Raw genomic sequence first — 13,820 nt, 5'->3', positions numbered from 1 at the left:
AAAGCACCGTTCAGCATGTCGTTTCAGGAAGCAGCTGCACAAAAGATAGCAACGTGAAGATAATCTTTCAGCATTTTTAGACGAGCGTCCGTATCGTCTAGGTGTGCGAACAGCCCCCCTGCTCAATCCCCTACGTCAGGATCAGAGAAAGTCAGCGCAAGAGACAGAGAAAAGTAAGCTGGGTAGCTTCTCAGCCATCTGCCAATAGCGTCCCTTGTATGAAATCAACTGGGCAAACCAACTGAGGAAGCATGTACCAGAAATTAAAAGACCCATTGTCCTCAGAAACCCGCGAAGCAGCAAAAAATCCGAGATATATATTTAAATATGCTTACATATAAAATCCGCGATGGAGTGAAGCCGCGAAAGGCAAAGCGCGATATAGCGAGGGATTACTGTGTGTATGTATATATATACACACATATATATATATATATATATATATATATATATATATATATATATATATATATACACAGTTAGGTCCATAAATATTTGGACAGAGACAACTTTTTTTCTAATTTTGGTTCTGTACATTACCACAATGAATTTTAAATGAAACAACTCCGATGCAGTTGAAGTGCAGACTTTCAGCTTTAATTCAGTGGGGTGAACAAAACAATTGCATAAAAATATGAGGCAACTAAAGCATTTTTTTAACACAATCCCTTCATTTCAGGGGCTCAAAAGTAATTGGACATTTGACTCAAATGCTATTTCATGCGCAGGTGTGGGCAAGTCCATCGTTATGTCATTATCAATTAAGCAGATAAAAGGCCTGGAGTTGATTTGAGGTGTGGTGCTTGCATGTGGAAGATTTTGCTATGAACAGACAACATGCGGTCAAAGGAGCTCTCCATGCAGGTGAAAGAAGCCATCCTTAAGCTGTGAAACAGAAAAAGACCATCCTACAAATTGCTACAATATTACGAGTGGCAAAATCTACAGTTTGGTACATCCTGAGAAAGAAAGCAAGCACTGGTGAACTCAGCAACGCAAAAAGACCTGGACGTCCACGGAAGACAACAGTGGTGGATGATCGCAGAATCATTTCCATGGTGAAGAGAAACCCCTTCACAACAGCCAACTAAGTGAACAACACTCTCCAGGGGGTAGGCGTATCGATATCCAAGTCTACCATAAAGAGAAGACTGCATGAAAGTAAATATAGAGGGTGCACTGCAAGGTGCAAGCCACTCATAAGCCTCAAGAATAGAAAGGCTAGATTGGACTTTGCTAAAGAACATCTAAAAAAGCCAGCACAGTTCTGGAAAAACATTGTTTGGACAGATGAAACCAAGATCAACCTCTACCAGAATGATGGCAAGAAAAAAATATGGAGAAGGCGTGAAACAGCTCATTATCCAAAACATACCACATCATCTGTAAAACACAGTGGAGGCAGTGTGATGGCTTGGGCGTGCATGGCTGCCAGTGGCACTGGGACACTAGTGTTTATTGATGATGTGACACAGGACAGAAGCAGCCGAATGATTCTGAGGTGTTCAGAGACGTACTGTCTGCTCAAATCCAGCTAAATGCAGTCAGATTGTTTGGGCAGCGTTTCATGATACAGATGGGCAATGACCCAAAACATACAGCCAAAGCAACCCAGGAGTTTATTAAAGCAGAGAAGTGGAAAATTCTTGAATGGCCAAGTCAGTCACCTGATCTTAATCCAATTGAGCATGCATTTCTCTTGTTGAAGACTAAACTTTGCACAGAAAAGCCCACAAACAAAAAGCAACTGAATGCCGCTGCAGTAAAGGCCTGTCAGATCATTAAAAAGGAGGAAACCCAGCATCTGGTGATGTCCATTAGTTCAAGACTTCAGGCTGTCATTGCCAGCAAAGGGTTTTCAACCAAGTATTAGAAATGAGCATTTTATTTCCAGTTATTTAATTTGTCCAATTACTTTTGAGCCCCTGAAATGAAGGGATTGTATTAAAAAAATGCTTTAGTTGCCTCACATTTTTATGCAATCGTTTTGTTCACCCCACTGAATTAAAGCTGAAAGTCTACACTTCAACTGCATCTGAGTTGTTTCATTTACAATTCATTTGTGGTAATGTACAGAACCAAAATTAGAAAAAAGTTGTCTCTGTCCAAATATTTATGGACCTAACTGTATATATATTAAAAATAGCAGCGGCCCTAGCACTGACCCCTGTGGAACACCACTCTTAACATGAGCCAATTCTGATACGGTTCCTTGCACCATCACCCTCTGCTTCCTGTGTCTGCCAATTCTGCACCCAGCTAAAAAAGAACTTCAACTTCTTTAAGTTTGATGCCCAACCTCTCATGTGGCATCTTATCAAATGCTTTCTGAAAGTCAAGACAAATAATTTCATATGCTCCACTTTGATCATATCCTTTTGTTGTTTCCTTATAGAATTCCAGCATGTTAGTAAAACATGACCTCCTTCTTCTGAACCCATGCTGACTGTAAAGAAAAACTCCTGTACTTGCCATGTGCTGCTCAAGTTTATCCTTAATAATTGCTTCCATTAATTTTCTGGTGATCCATGTTAAGCTTACTGGCCTATAGTTGCTTGGATCTGCCTAGTCACCCTTTTTATATAATGGGATAGTATTGCCACTTTCCAGTTCTGCACAGTGACTTCCTAAAAATATGTGTCAAGGGTTTATATACACTTAAGAACTTGAGGGTAAATATTATCTGGTACTGGGGATTTGTTTGATTTCATTCTATTTAATCTGAGCAGTTCTTCTGCCTCTATAATTTCCAAATCCTTCAGTACCTCCTTAGAAAATGTGGGTTTAGAGTGTCTGATATTTCACTGTCTATCTTTTAATTCCCCTTTACTATTTCTGATGCACTTCACCTCCTCCTCTGACTGTTCTTTTACTACTAAAATACTGAAAGAATCTCTTAGGGTCACCTTTTGCCTTATCTGCTATATTCCTGTCCAACTGTTGTTTAGCCTCCCTAATATTTTTCTTAATGGTTGACCTCATGTTCTCATATGCCCTACAATTCACTTTGGAGTTATTAGTCTTATATGCCTTATAAAGCTGTTTTTCCTTTGCAGCTTCTTTTTTAACTATTTATTAACCTACTGTTGGTTTTTTTTTTTAAATTTCCTATTAATACCAAATTTAGGTATGTACCTGTCCTGCATTACTTGTAAAACATTTTTAAACCTGCTCCACTGCTCCTCAACTGTCTCCACACTTAAAAGCTATCTATCCTCCTTAGACTTTGCTGCTTCTGCTCAAAAATTGCTCTACCAAAGTTAAACTTAACAATTTTAGTCTTTGCATCCTCACTCTTACAAAACACTGAGAACTGCATTATATTATGGTTACTTGACCCAAGTGGTTCAATCACCTCTACACCCTCAATTCTATCTTGATTATTACAAAATACTAAATCCAGACAAGCTTCACCCCATGTTGCTGTTTTAACATACATTGTTAAAAAACATCTACCGGACCGTTTTGTCTTATTGGACTCTGGAGGCAGCTAATAGGTACCGGCAGGCCAAGCAGAATGCGGCTTCGGTGGTTGCTGAGGCAAAAACTCGGGCATGGGAGGAGTTTGGGGAGGCCATGGAGAACGACTTTCGGATGGCGTCGAGGAGATTCTGGTCCACCGTCCGGCGTCTCAGGAGGGGGAAGCAGTGCAGTGTCAACACTGTATATGGTGGGGATGGTGCGCTGCTGACCTCAACTCGGGACGTTGTGGGTCGGTGGGGGGAGTACTTCGAAGACCTCCTCAATCCCACTAACATGCCTTCCAATGAGGAAGCAGAGCCTGGGGACTCGGAGGTGAGCTCCCCCATCTCTGGGACTGAGGTCAACGACGTGGTCAAAAAACTCCTTGGTGGCAGGGCCCCGGGGGGGTGGATGACATACGCTCGGAGTTCCTCAAGGCTCTGGTTGTTGTAGGGCTGTCTTGGTTGACACGTCTCTGCAGCATCGCATGGACATCGGGGACAGTGCCTCTGGATTGGTAGACCAGGGTGGTGGTCCCCCTTTTTAAGAAGGGGGACCGGAGGGTGTGTTCCAACTACAGAGGGATCACACTCCTCAGCCTCCCTGGAAAAGTCTATTTGGGGGTTCTGGAGAGGAGGGTCCGTCGGATAGAACCTCGGATTCAGAAGGAACAGTGGACCAGCTCTACACCCTTAGCAGAGTCCTGGAGGGTGCATGGGAATTTGCCCAAGAGTCTACATGTGTTTTGTGGACTTGGAAAAGGCATTCGACCGTGTCCCTCGGGGAATCCTGTGGGGGATGCTCCAGGAGTATGGGGTACCGAACCCCCTGATAAGGGCTGTTCAGTCCCTGTACAACTGGTATCAGAGCCTGGTCTGCATTGCCGGCAGTAAGTCAAACCCATTTCCAGTGAGAGTTGGACTCTGCCAGGGCTGCCCTTTGTCAACGATTCTGTTCATAACTTTTATGGACAGAATTTCTAGGCGCAGCCAGGGGGTTTGGTTTGGTGGACTCAGGATTGGGTCACTGCTTTTTGCAGATGATGTTGTCCTGTTTGCTTCATCAGGCCAAGATCTTCAGCTCTGTCTGGATCGGTCCACAGCTGAGTGTGAAGCGGCTGGGATGGGAATCAGCACCTCCAAATCCGAGGCCATGGTCCTCAGCCGGAAAAAGGTGGAGTGCCCTCTCAGGGTTGGGAGCGAGATCCTGCCTCAAGTGGAGGAGTTCAAGTATCTCGGGGTCTTATTCACGAGTGAGAGAAGAATGGAGCGTGAGATCGACAGGTGGATCGGTGCAGCGTCCGCAGTGATGCGGACTCTGCATCGGTCTGTCGTGGTGAAAAAGGAGCTGAGCCATAAGGCAAAGCTCTCAATTTACCAGTCAATCTCCCTAAAGATATGGTGAGAAGCTCAGTCATCCGGGAAGGGCTCAGAGTAGAGCCGCTGCTCCTCTGCATCGAGAGGAGTCAGATGAGGTGGCTCGGGCATCTGATCAGGATGCCTCCTGGACGCCTCCCTGGTGAGGTGTTCCGGGCACGTCCAACCAGGAGGAGGCCCCGGGGAAGACCCAGGACACGCTGGAGGGACTATGTCTCCCGGCTGGCCTGGGAACGCCTCGGGATTCTCCCGGAAGAGCTAGAAGAAGTGGCTGGGGAGAGGGAAGTCTGGTCATCTCTGCTCAAGCTGCTGCCCCCACGACCTGACCTCAGATAAGCGGAAGAGAATGGATGGATGGATGGATGTTAAAAAAACAGCCACTGATTACTTCTAAAAACTCCTGCTCTTGTGCTTTTCCATTTGCTAGGTTATCCCAGTTAATATTCAGATAATTAAAGTCCCAAATGACTATAATATTCCCTTGTAAACTTGCCTTTTTAACATTACTAAAAAGATGTGTATTGAAATTACTGTCTTCATTGGGAGGTCTATAACACACTCCTAAAATAAGGCCTGTTTCCCTAATGCTTTCCAGGCGAAGCCACACTAAGATGGGGCTCATCGTCCAGTTGAAGAGGACTTGCATTTAAATTCTGTGTGACATAAACACCAACTCCACCTCCTTTTCTGCCCCATCTATCCTTCCTAAAAAATGTGTATCCCTCTATGTTACACTCATCCCCATCTTTGTTATTTAGCTAGGTTTCTGTTATTGCTATAATATCATAATTAGGCTCTGCTACATACATACAAAAAAACACGTAATCCCGGCCCACCTTAAATCCCTTCGCACCTCTCCGTCAGCGTCTTTTGTGTTGTAAATGTGTCGATCAACACAAGCTGTAAGCAGCCTGTTATCCTATCCCCCCTGATCACCGCTGCTGTTCAATTCACAAAGAAGGTTGTCAGTGCCACCTACAGCTAAAGTCACTTCAGTACACATGTACTTTGTCAGCATGCCCGTGTCGATCAAACACAGAAAGCTGTGCAGTCTAAGTAAATAAGTCAAGGTAAATAACATTTGATGTGACTTTTATATAAGTAACATGTAAATGTTTTTTATATAAAGACCATCACAAAACATAATCACAAACAGAACTTTGCACGATACGTTGGCAAGCGCTGTAAGCCCTGCTTTTTTTCTTTGAAGGACACGTGTGGGGCAGACTGATTGGCAGGATGACGCCCGACCTGTTGCTGCATCCAAACAGTGCCATCTTTCATCTTTATGCCTGGTTCAGCTGCGTTGTTCTTATAAGTGAGTGGACGTTTCTTGCAGGGAGGTCTTTTGTTCTTTTTCTCCGATGTAGAACCCTCGTCCTTATCTGAGTTCACCTCTGTTATAGCACATCTTTATTTGAAAACTAACAGTGTCAGATCGGTGGGAGCGTGAATGTAACTGAGAGAATAAAACTGAATTAAAGAAAAAAAAAGCTAACTTATACAAGTATCATAAATTTACACTGGCGGTTACAGACTCAAATCAAATGTATGTTTATATTCTATAATAGTGAGAATAAGAGCAGCTCACTACTCAAAACGGAGGCATCCGGAATTGAACCGCGAATGTCTTGATTGCAAGTCAGTAGGTCTTACTGCTACACCACCAAAGAGGTCGTATTAGTTGCGTGTCAATGTCACACCCTAACGCGAGTTCTTTTTCTGCAGTTATATCTATACAAATAAAAGGCAAAGCCCTCACTGACTCATTACTAATTCTCCCACTTTCCATATAGGTGGGAAGCTGAAATTTCACGTGCTCAGTCCGTGCAGTGTACTTACAAAAGTTAGGTATGTTTCATGTCCTATTGCAACACCTAAGCGGGGGAAATGGATGTACCCCCTAAACTGTATATATAGATAGGAGAAACCCCACTATTTCTGCAACTTCCAATATACTGTACATAGGAAGCCCAAATTTCCCATGCTAATCCTTCACGCTGTACTTACAAACGTTAAGTATGTTTCATTTTGCGCCATGCCCTGTAAGAAACTTTTGAAAATAACGTCTTCTTTTTGGCAGTTCTCACTATTATGCCGTAAGGAACTTTCGAAACTGACCTCTCATTTTTGGCAGTTTCATTCCTTATTTCTGTTAACAGAGGATTTATTTCACAGCAGAGAAGCACAAGGGCCACCCCCGGTCCCCCTTCCCATACCTTTCAGACTCTTATTGAAAATGTTTACCCCAACCTACGGAATCTGCATGAAAAGGACGTCTCATGGTTGAGGGAGAGAGCTATTCTAACACCAAAAAAATGACATGACTTCAATATAAATGCCATTTTACTTCACCAACTAACTTCCCAAACAAAAACATATAAGTCTGTCGACTCTGTTGTAGAACCAGAGGACACGGTGGATCCGGTAGCGTTTCTTCACACTCTTAATTCTCCGGGCATGCCTCCGCATACTCTACTTTTGAAGGTCGGCGCACCAATTATGTTACTACAAAAGATACAACCACTAAAACTTTGTAACAGCACCAGGCTTTAGATCAAATCTCTGCATAAGAACTTCATTGAGGCAACTGTCTTCACTGGAACAGACTCAGGGGAGACTGTATTTATTCCTCACATCCCTCTCATACCCTCTGACCTCCCATTCCAATTCAAACGCCTCCAATTTCCAGTAAGAGTCTGCTTCGCTATGACAATAAATAAGTCACTGGCCCAGACTCTAAAAAAAGGTCGCCATTGACTTGACACAAGATTGCTTCTCACATGGTCAACTGTACATTGCATGCTCAAGAGTAAACTCAGCAGACAGCTTGGTAAATTTACAGGCCAAGGGCAGAACTACAAACGTTGTTTACAAAGAGATCCTTACATCCTAAAAATGTGAATTTCTCATACACAACATTTACAATCATAAATTAAACTCTTTGAAATCATCAAATTCACTCTCAATACTAAAATAAGCCTACGAAAATTACATTGACAATCATGTTACGCTATTTTGTGTTTCCTTTTCCTAATGTTTCCTTTTTTTTTTTCATAACTTCTTTAACACACTACTTCGCCGCTGTGAAGAGCGGGTATTTTGCTAGTTCTTGAATAAAAGAGCACTTGTTTTATTATACTTGTACCTTTTGTGAAAGTGTATATTTGATATTTGGACTTCAGGCTTCACACATTATACACTTCTTATCTACATTTTGTCAATTATTACTGAAAACATGAAAAACGTTTCTGTTTTAACAACATGTTTACATAGATTGTTGTAGACACTGAACACACATGAAATGTATGCATTCCAAATGATGATATATTATTTACCTTCTACAATTCCAGCACTTCACTTCAAGATAAACACTGAGAACCGAGAACCTTCTTTGCGAATTGAACTGCGGCAGTGGGTTGGGGGATGGGATTAGCAGGCTGCTTGCTGCTTGTGTTGATCGACACATTTACAGCACAAAAGATGCTGATGGAGAGGTGCTAAGGGAATTAAGGTGGGCCGTAATTATGCGTTTTTTCGTAGGCTTTGGTAATTCTACTGTTAAACAATCCTCGACTAGCCTACTCATACACCTCCCAAGTACATTCAGATGTAAACCATCGTGGCGGAACAGGTACCATCTGTTCCAACAGGAGTCCCAAGACTCCATAAACATATACCCTTCTACCCTAAATCAAGATTTTAACCATGTGTTAAGCCTTCTAATCTCCTCAGTATTACCTGGACTGGCGTGTGGCACAGGCAGGACTTTGGAGAAGACTACCTTGTTAGTTCTGCTTCTCAGCCAGGCACCTAACTCTTCGAATTTGGATCTCAGAACTGACAGGCTACCATCAAGTATGTCATTTGTTCCAACATGAACAATGACAACTGGATCCAACCTCGCTCTGGCAAAAAGCCTATCCACCCTTCCAGGAAGGTCTCCCACCTGTGCACCCGGAAGGCAACACACCGTGCGAGAATCTCTTGTCTCTGGAGCAAACCTGCACTTCAGTTCCCCCTAATGATTGAGTCCCCAATTATCATTACCTCTCTCTTTCTGATAACTGGTTTTGAGGAGGCTCGTTGGGGCTCCTCATCCCTGCCTCCCACCTCAGACTCATCAGGGACTGACCAGCTCCGTAAGGACCTGAAAATGGTTTAACATTTCTAATTCTGTGATTGATGCCCCCAGACAGTGTGCACCCTTTACCTCATGCTTTGTGACAGTGACCCACCTATCTCTACCTGTCTGGTCAGGAATCTTCTCCTGTGCCACCTTATCTCTCTAAAGGACACCTGGGCCAGGACCGCCAATTCTCTACTACAATGCAGGCCATCCAACTCTTACTCCAGTTCAGTGACCCTGAGCTCGAGGTGCTAGATCAGCTGGCATATTCTGCAGATGTATCCCTCATAGATGAATGGTTCCTCCAAGCCATCATCTAAAAAGTACAACATCCAACAAGACTTACATTGCACTGACCTCACTGTTAAAATTTGATTCAGGATTACTAAAACTGCCTTAACTTTTTTTTTTTTTTTAAACTTACCAATGGTCTTGAGATTGCATAATTTTTTGCTTTAGATTGTTTCATCATGACCTGGATGTTATTTACATCAGTAATATTCATCCACCCTTAATTCAGTTCAGGGTCACGAGGCCAGAACCTATCCTGCCAGTATGAAGCATAGAGCAGCAACTAGCTCTGATTGTGACTGCAGCCTACTGCAACAAATGCTGATGAACATTACCTCATACTGTGTTTTTTGCCACTCACCTCGCTACCTCGACATTGTTGGTTCTGAGAGATGTAACTGCATTTCATTATGCACTCTAAGTATGTCACCATCAAATTCACTCATGTAGATAAGAGAAGAAAGAAATTAAACAACTACTTTTAGTTTTAATAGCATCATCAGAAAAGCTACATATATTGGCATGTAGAAACTTAGATAAAAATTGACCAGCAACAAGATTTACCTATTAAAGTAAATAAACTTGGTGTAATGGTCAGTTTTTCAGATGTTTCAGATTACTGTTTTTTAGATGTGGAACTTGGTTGCTCAGAGACAGTATCATTATTATATACTTGGTAAACTCATTTAGGAACATAGTGTATGGACAAACTGGATCTGATACTTAACATAGATCTGAGTAGATATCTCAGTTCTATCTGTAGAAGCACCATTTCATTAGAACTGCATCTTAGAACTAAGGATAGTTGCAATTCCACCTCAAAAATAGTGATTACTTTTAATTTGCAGGCAAGGTTTGATCAGAAAAAAATAATAAATACTCTTATTTAAATGAACATATTAACTAATGTTGATATTTACATTTTCAGATCCAAAGGTGGTGAATTCAAATGCTGATGCTGCATGGTGTGCTTGTTTATTTTCAGGACATTTAAACCATGGCTTTCCACAGCAGAATTGATTCCCCCGAAATCCCTAAATTCTCTGACCTTAAAAGACTGGCCTGTGACCAACTCATCTATCTTCTAGAACAGGTAAATAGTGCTAATGGTAAAGATTTTTTTTTCTGAATTTTTTGTAAGTGTTGCTGTGTACTGCAGTTCAGTTTAATTTTGTTGCAGTTTGTTGTTAATTATTCCTTGATTGTAAAATATGTTGTAGTCCCTTTTCTCTTGTGATTTGTTTTTTATATGGCCACGTTATATTTTAATCATATTACCATTAATATTTTCCTTCTAATTTTAGTTGCCAGGAAGGAAAGATCTTTTTATTGAAGCTGATTTGATGAGCCCCTTAGATCGCATTGCCAATGTTTCCATTTTAAAGGTATTGTACATCACAGATTCAAGTTTAGAAAAATAAATCTGAAAACTAATGCTTTTAGGTAGGTGAACAGTTTTGCATGTAAATACAAACATTTAGTTTATAACAGATACTTTAGGGTCTTATAGTATTAATGGCATTATCTTGAAAAATATAATATAATGTGTATGTATAACATTTATGTAATACACAAAGTGTTTAAAGCTTTGCAGTTTTGACATAAAATTATTAGTTGAACCACCTGACAAGTAAAAGACTGTCTGAATTCAATTTCTTTTAATGCACTCACTGTTTATATAATCATAATAGTTGTACTGCAAGTTGTAAGTTCAGCAGATTCTACCCCTCTTTCTAAGTAGAGTGGAACAATGAGTGGTAGGCACTGGTAAGTGAATAAGTAAATAATTAGCAGCACAGCAGCAGATAGTATTAGGTAAGTGAGTTTTCTTGTCAACAAGAAATTAGGGCTCATATTAGGGAAATTTACGACTAATGAGAGGAGGACAGCATAGGAAGGAGCACAAACGGTATATGTATAGTTGCACAGAAATTGAAAGTAAGGATGTAGTAAGAGGGACACAGGGTTGGGAGAACAGACAGGGAAGCAAGCAGGGGAAATGTTTAGTAACCTCAAAAAACAAAACACAGCAGGCAGTTGAGGTGGAAGGGTATTTCATGAGCTTAAACAGCCCTTTCCTGAGAGAATTCAGTAACTTTTTGTCCTGTGTGTCTTCAAGCTATCTATTCTTGTTATTATTAGTGATTTAAGTATTCATGTATGCGATGCCTCTGATACATTTGCTTCAAAATGTATTATTCTGACTGACTCTTTTAATCTCATTCAATATTTCTCTGGTTGGATCTTGTTTTTTACTCTTGGTTTAAGTCTTGAGTTTGTTTCTTCTGAAGATCTGGGTATTTCTGATTACAATTGTATTTTATTTCAATTGTCTGTTAACACAAACCCCTTGACTTATGGGAATATGATTAGTTCTTGTATCCTCCACTGTTATTCTGCAGATAAGTTTTCTGAACTTTTCCAGTCTGGTCCTGGCTTTTTCTTCTCAAAATTAAATTGATTAGTTCATGCATTTAATGAACATAGTCTTTCTATTTCAGACAAAATCACTCTTATTAAAACTAGGTTTGCACCCTCAATAAATCCCACTCCCTGGTTCAATGACAGTGTTCAAGGCTTGACGCATGAATGTTGGAAAGTGGAGCATTTTTAGAAATCCACTCAACTTCAGGTGCACCGCCTTTACCTAGAAGATCTCTTAGTTTGTTTCACCAGCATGGTTAAAGGGGCCAGAGATTCACATTTCTCAAAGTTGATTTCCAGTAGTAAATGTAATCCAAAGATCTTAAATTGATACCATCAATAGGAATGTCACTCCTGCATCTTTCCTGAACAGAGTTGGAGATGATAGTGCATGCATATCTGTTACTTAAATTCATCCTCACTGGATTGCCTACAGCTGGCCCAGAATTCTGCTGCAAGGGTCTTGACAAGTTCATCTAAAAGATCTTATAGCACACCCATTCTGATTTCTTTGCACTGAGTTCCCTTGAAATATAGAGTTCATTTTAAATTGTGGTTCTCACTTTTAGAGCCCTACATGGTTAAACTCTTACCTATATTACTGAGCTACTGCAGTTACATATCACATGTAGGTCTCTGGTGTCTTCCCATGCACCAGGCATTTTAAAACTCTGGCCCCTAAATTATAAAACTCTCTTTCAGTAGATGTGAGATTAGTGGGCACAATTCTTTTTAAATTTTTAAAAAGAAGCATAATTCCCATTTATTCAAGCTTGCCTTTGGATAACCTTACTGTGTTCTATTGTATATATATATTTGTATTTTGTCCAGGCTTCAATTTGTTTAAGCTTGCATTGTAACAATTTCTATGCATTTTATTTCTGGTCTTAATTTGTTCAAGTTTGCTTTTATGTGTTATCAAGTTTTATTGTGTTGCAGCTTTGCATTTTATCCCCAGTTTTTATTTTTTAAGCTTGGTTTTGTCTTTTACTATGTTTTATTGTATGTGTTTATGCATTTTATTCCAAGTTTTAATTTGTTAGCTCACTTTTGTGTAAGTGACTCTCTGTGATGACTGTTGTGATGACTGTTTGTAAAGCATTTTTCGACATTTGTTCTTGAAATGTGCTATGTAAATAAAAATTGCTTACTTGCTTACGGTGTTAAATAAGGCGTTAAATAATTACATTAGTTAAGTAAACTAAATCCAATTTGTAAAAATGAGGCAGATACGATAAACATCCTATTTGATGTTGGACTTTTTGGAAAGTGGCTTGGACAATTTAGGCCTCTTCGAAGGCTGTGCCTGCAGGACATGGCAGCTGATCCCGCACCTTGAGCTCAGGGTGACAGTACTGGAGGAGACGGTGGCTGGCCTGCATTGTAGTAGAAAATTAGAGGACCTGGCCAAGGTGTCCTTTATGGAGATGGTGTCCACAACTAAGGTGCTGTGGGGGGAGACTCCAGACAGGCACGTCAGTGTCTGACGTAGGTGCAAGGTAAATGGACCACCCCAATGCAGGCAGTAATTTCAACGCACATATTTTTAATAATATTGAAAAGGGAAGTAGGGGGATATTATAGTCATTGGGGACTTTAATTAACCAGATATTAACTGGGTTAACCTTGCAAAAAGAGTAGTACAAAAGCAGTAGTTCTTAGACATAATCAGTGACGGTTTTTAACATAGTATATTAAAGCACCAATGAAGGTGGAAGTAGGGAATCTATTCCCAGACGGGTTTATCCATTCCCAGGAATTTAGGAATCCCGTATTTCATTCCCGGGAATTCCGGGCGCCCGGGGATGACACAATCCATGGGCATCTCACATGTGAACGGTTTTAGAACGACCAACACTTATTTTTAATAAAACTACTGCAATATGTTGACACAAATAAAAGACTAACCTTATCTACAAGCAGTTCTTGCTGTCATATAAGTACATGTATCTAGTTAGTTGCAGTAATAAGAGCGTAGAAAGCACAACGTGTCCAACGTGCGGTCGTCCAGGCTAGAGCACACCTTCATGCAGAGTATGCCAGCCGCTAAGAAAGTACGCTCTGCCTCAACTGAAGTAGGCGGCACAGTCATCAGATACTGATACACTTGTTCTAAACAACACCCGCGCTTGCCGTTG

The 13,820-nt window shown here is 40.9% G+C and overlaps 1 protein-coding gene across 1 annotated transcript in view; it reads left to right on the top strand.

Annotated features, from left to right (window-relative positions):
• The window catches only part of vps33b (VPS33B late endosome and lysosome associated), a 111,540-nt gene that overhangs the window by 20,792 nt on the left and 76,928 nt on the right, over positions 1-13,820 (top strand). Inside the window, 2 exon segments of the mRNA XM_051920225.1 lie at positions 10,244-10,351; positions 10,563-10,643. Coding sequence (XP_051776185.1) covers positions 10,256-10,351; positions 10,563-10,643 — 177 coding nt within the window. The 5' untranslated portion in view covers positions 10,244-10,255.

This window comes from Erpetoichthys calabaricus, chromosome 17 (assembly GCF_900747795.2).
Source record: "Erpetoichthys calabaricus chromosome 17, fErpCal1.3, whole genome shotgun sequence".
Taxonomy (NCBI): Eukaryota; Metazoa; Chordata; class Cladistia; order Polypteriformes; family Polypteridae; genus Erpetoichthys; species Erpetoichthys calabaricus.
The sequence above is the reverse complement of the archived record's forward strand: the minus strand, read 5'-3'. Positions and strand labels throughout refer to the sequence as shown.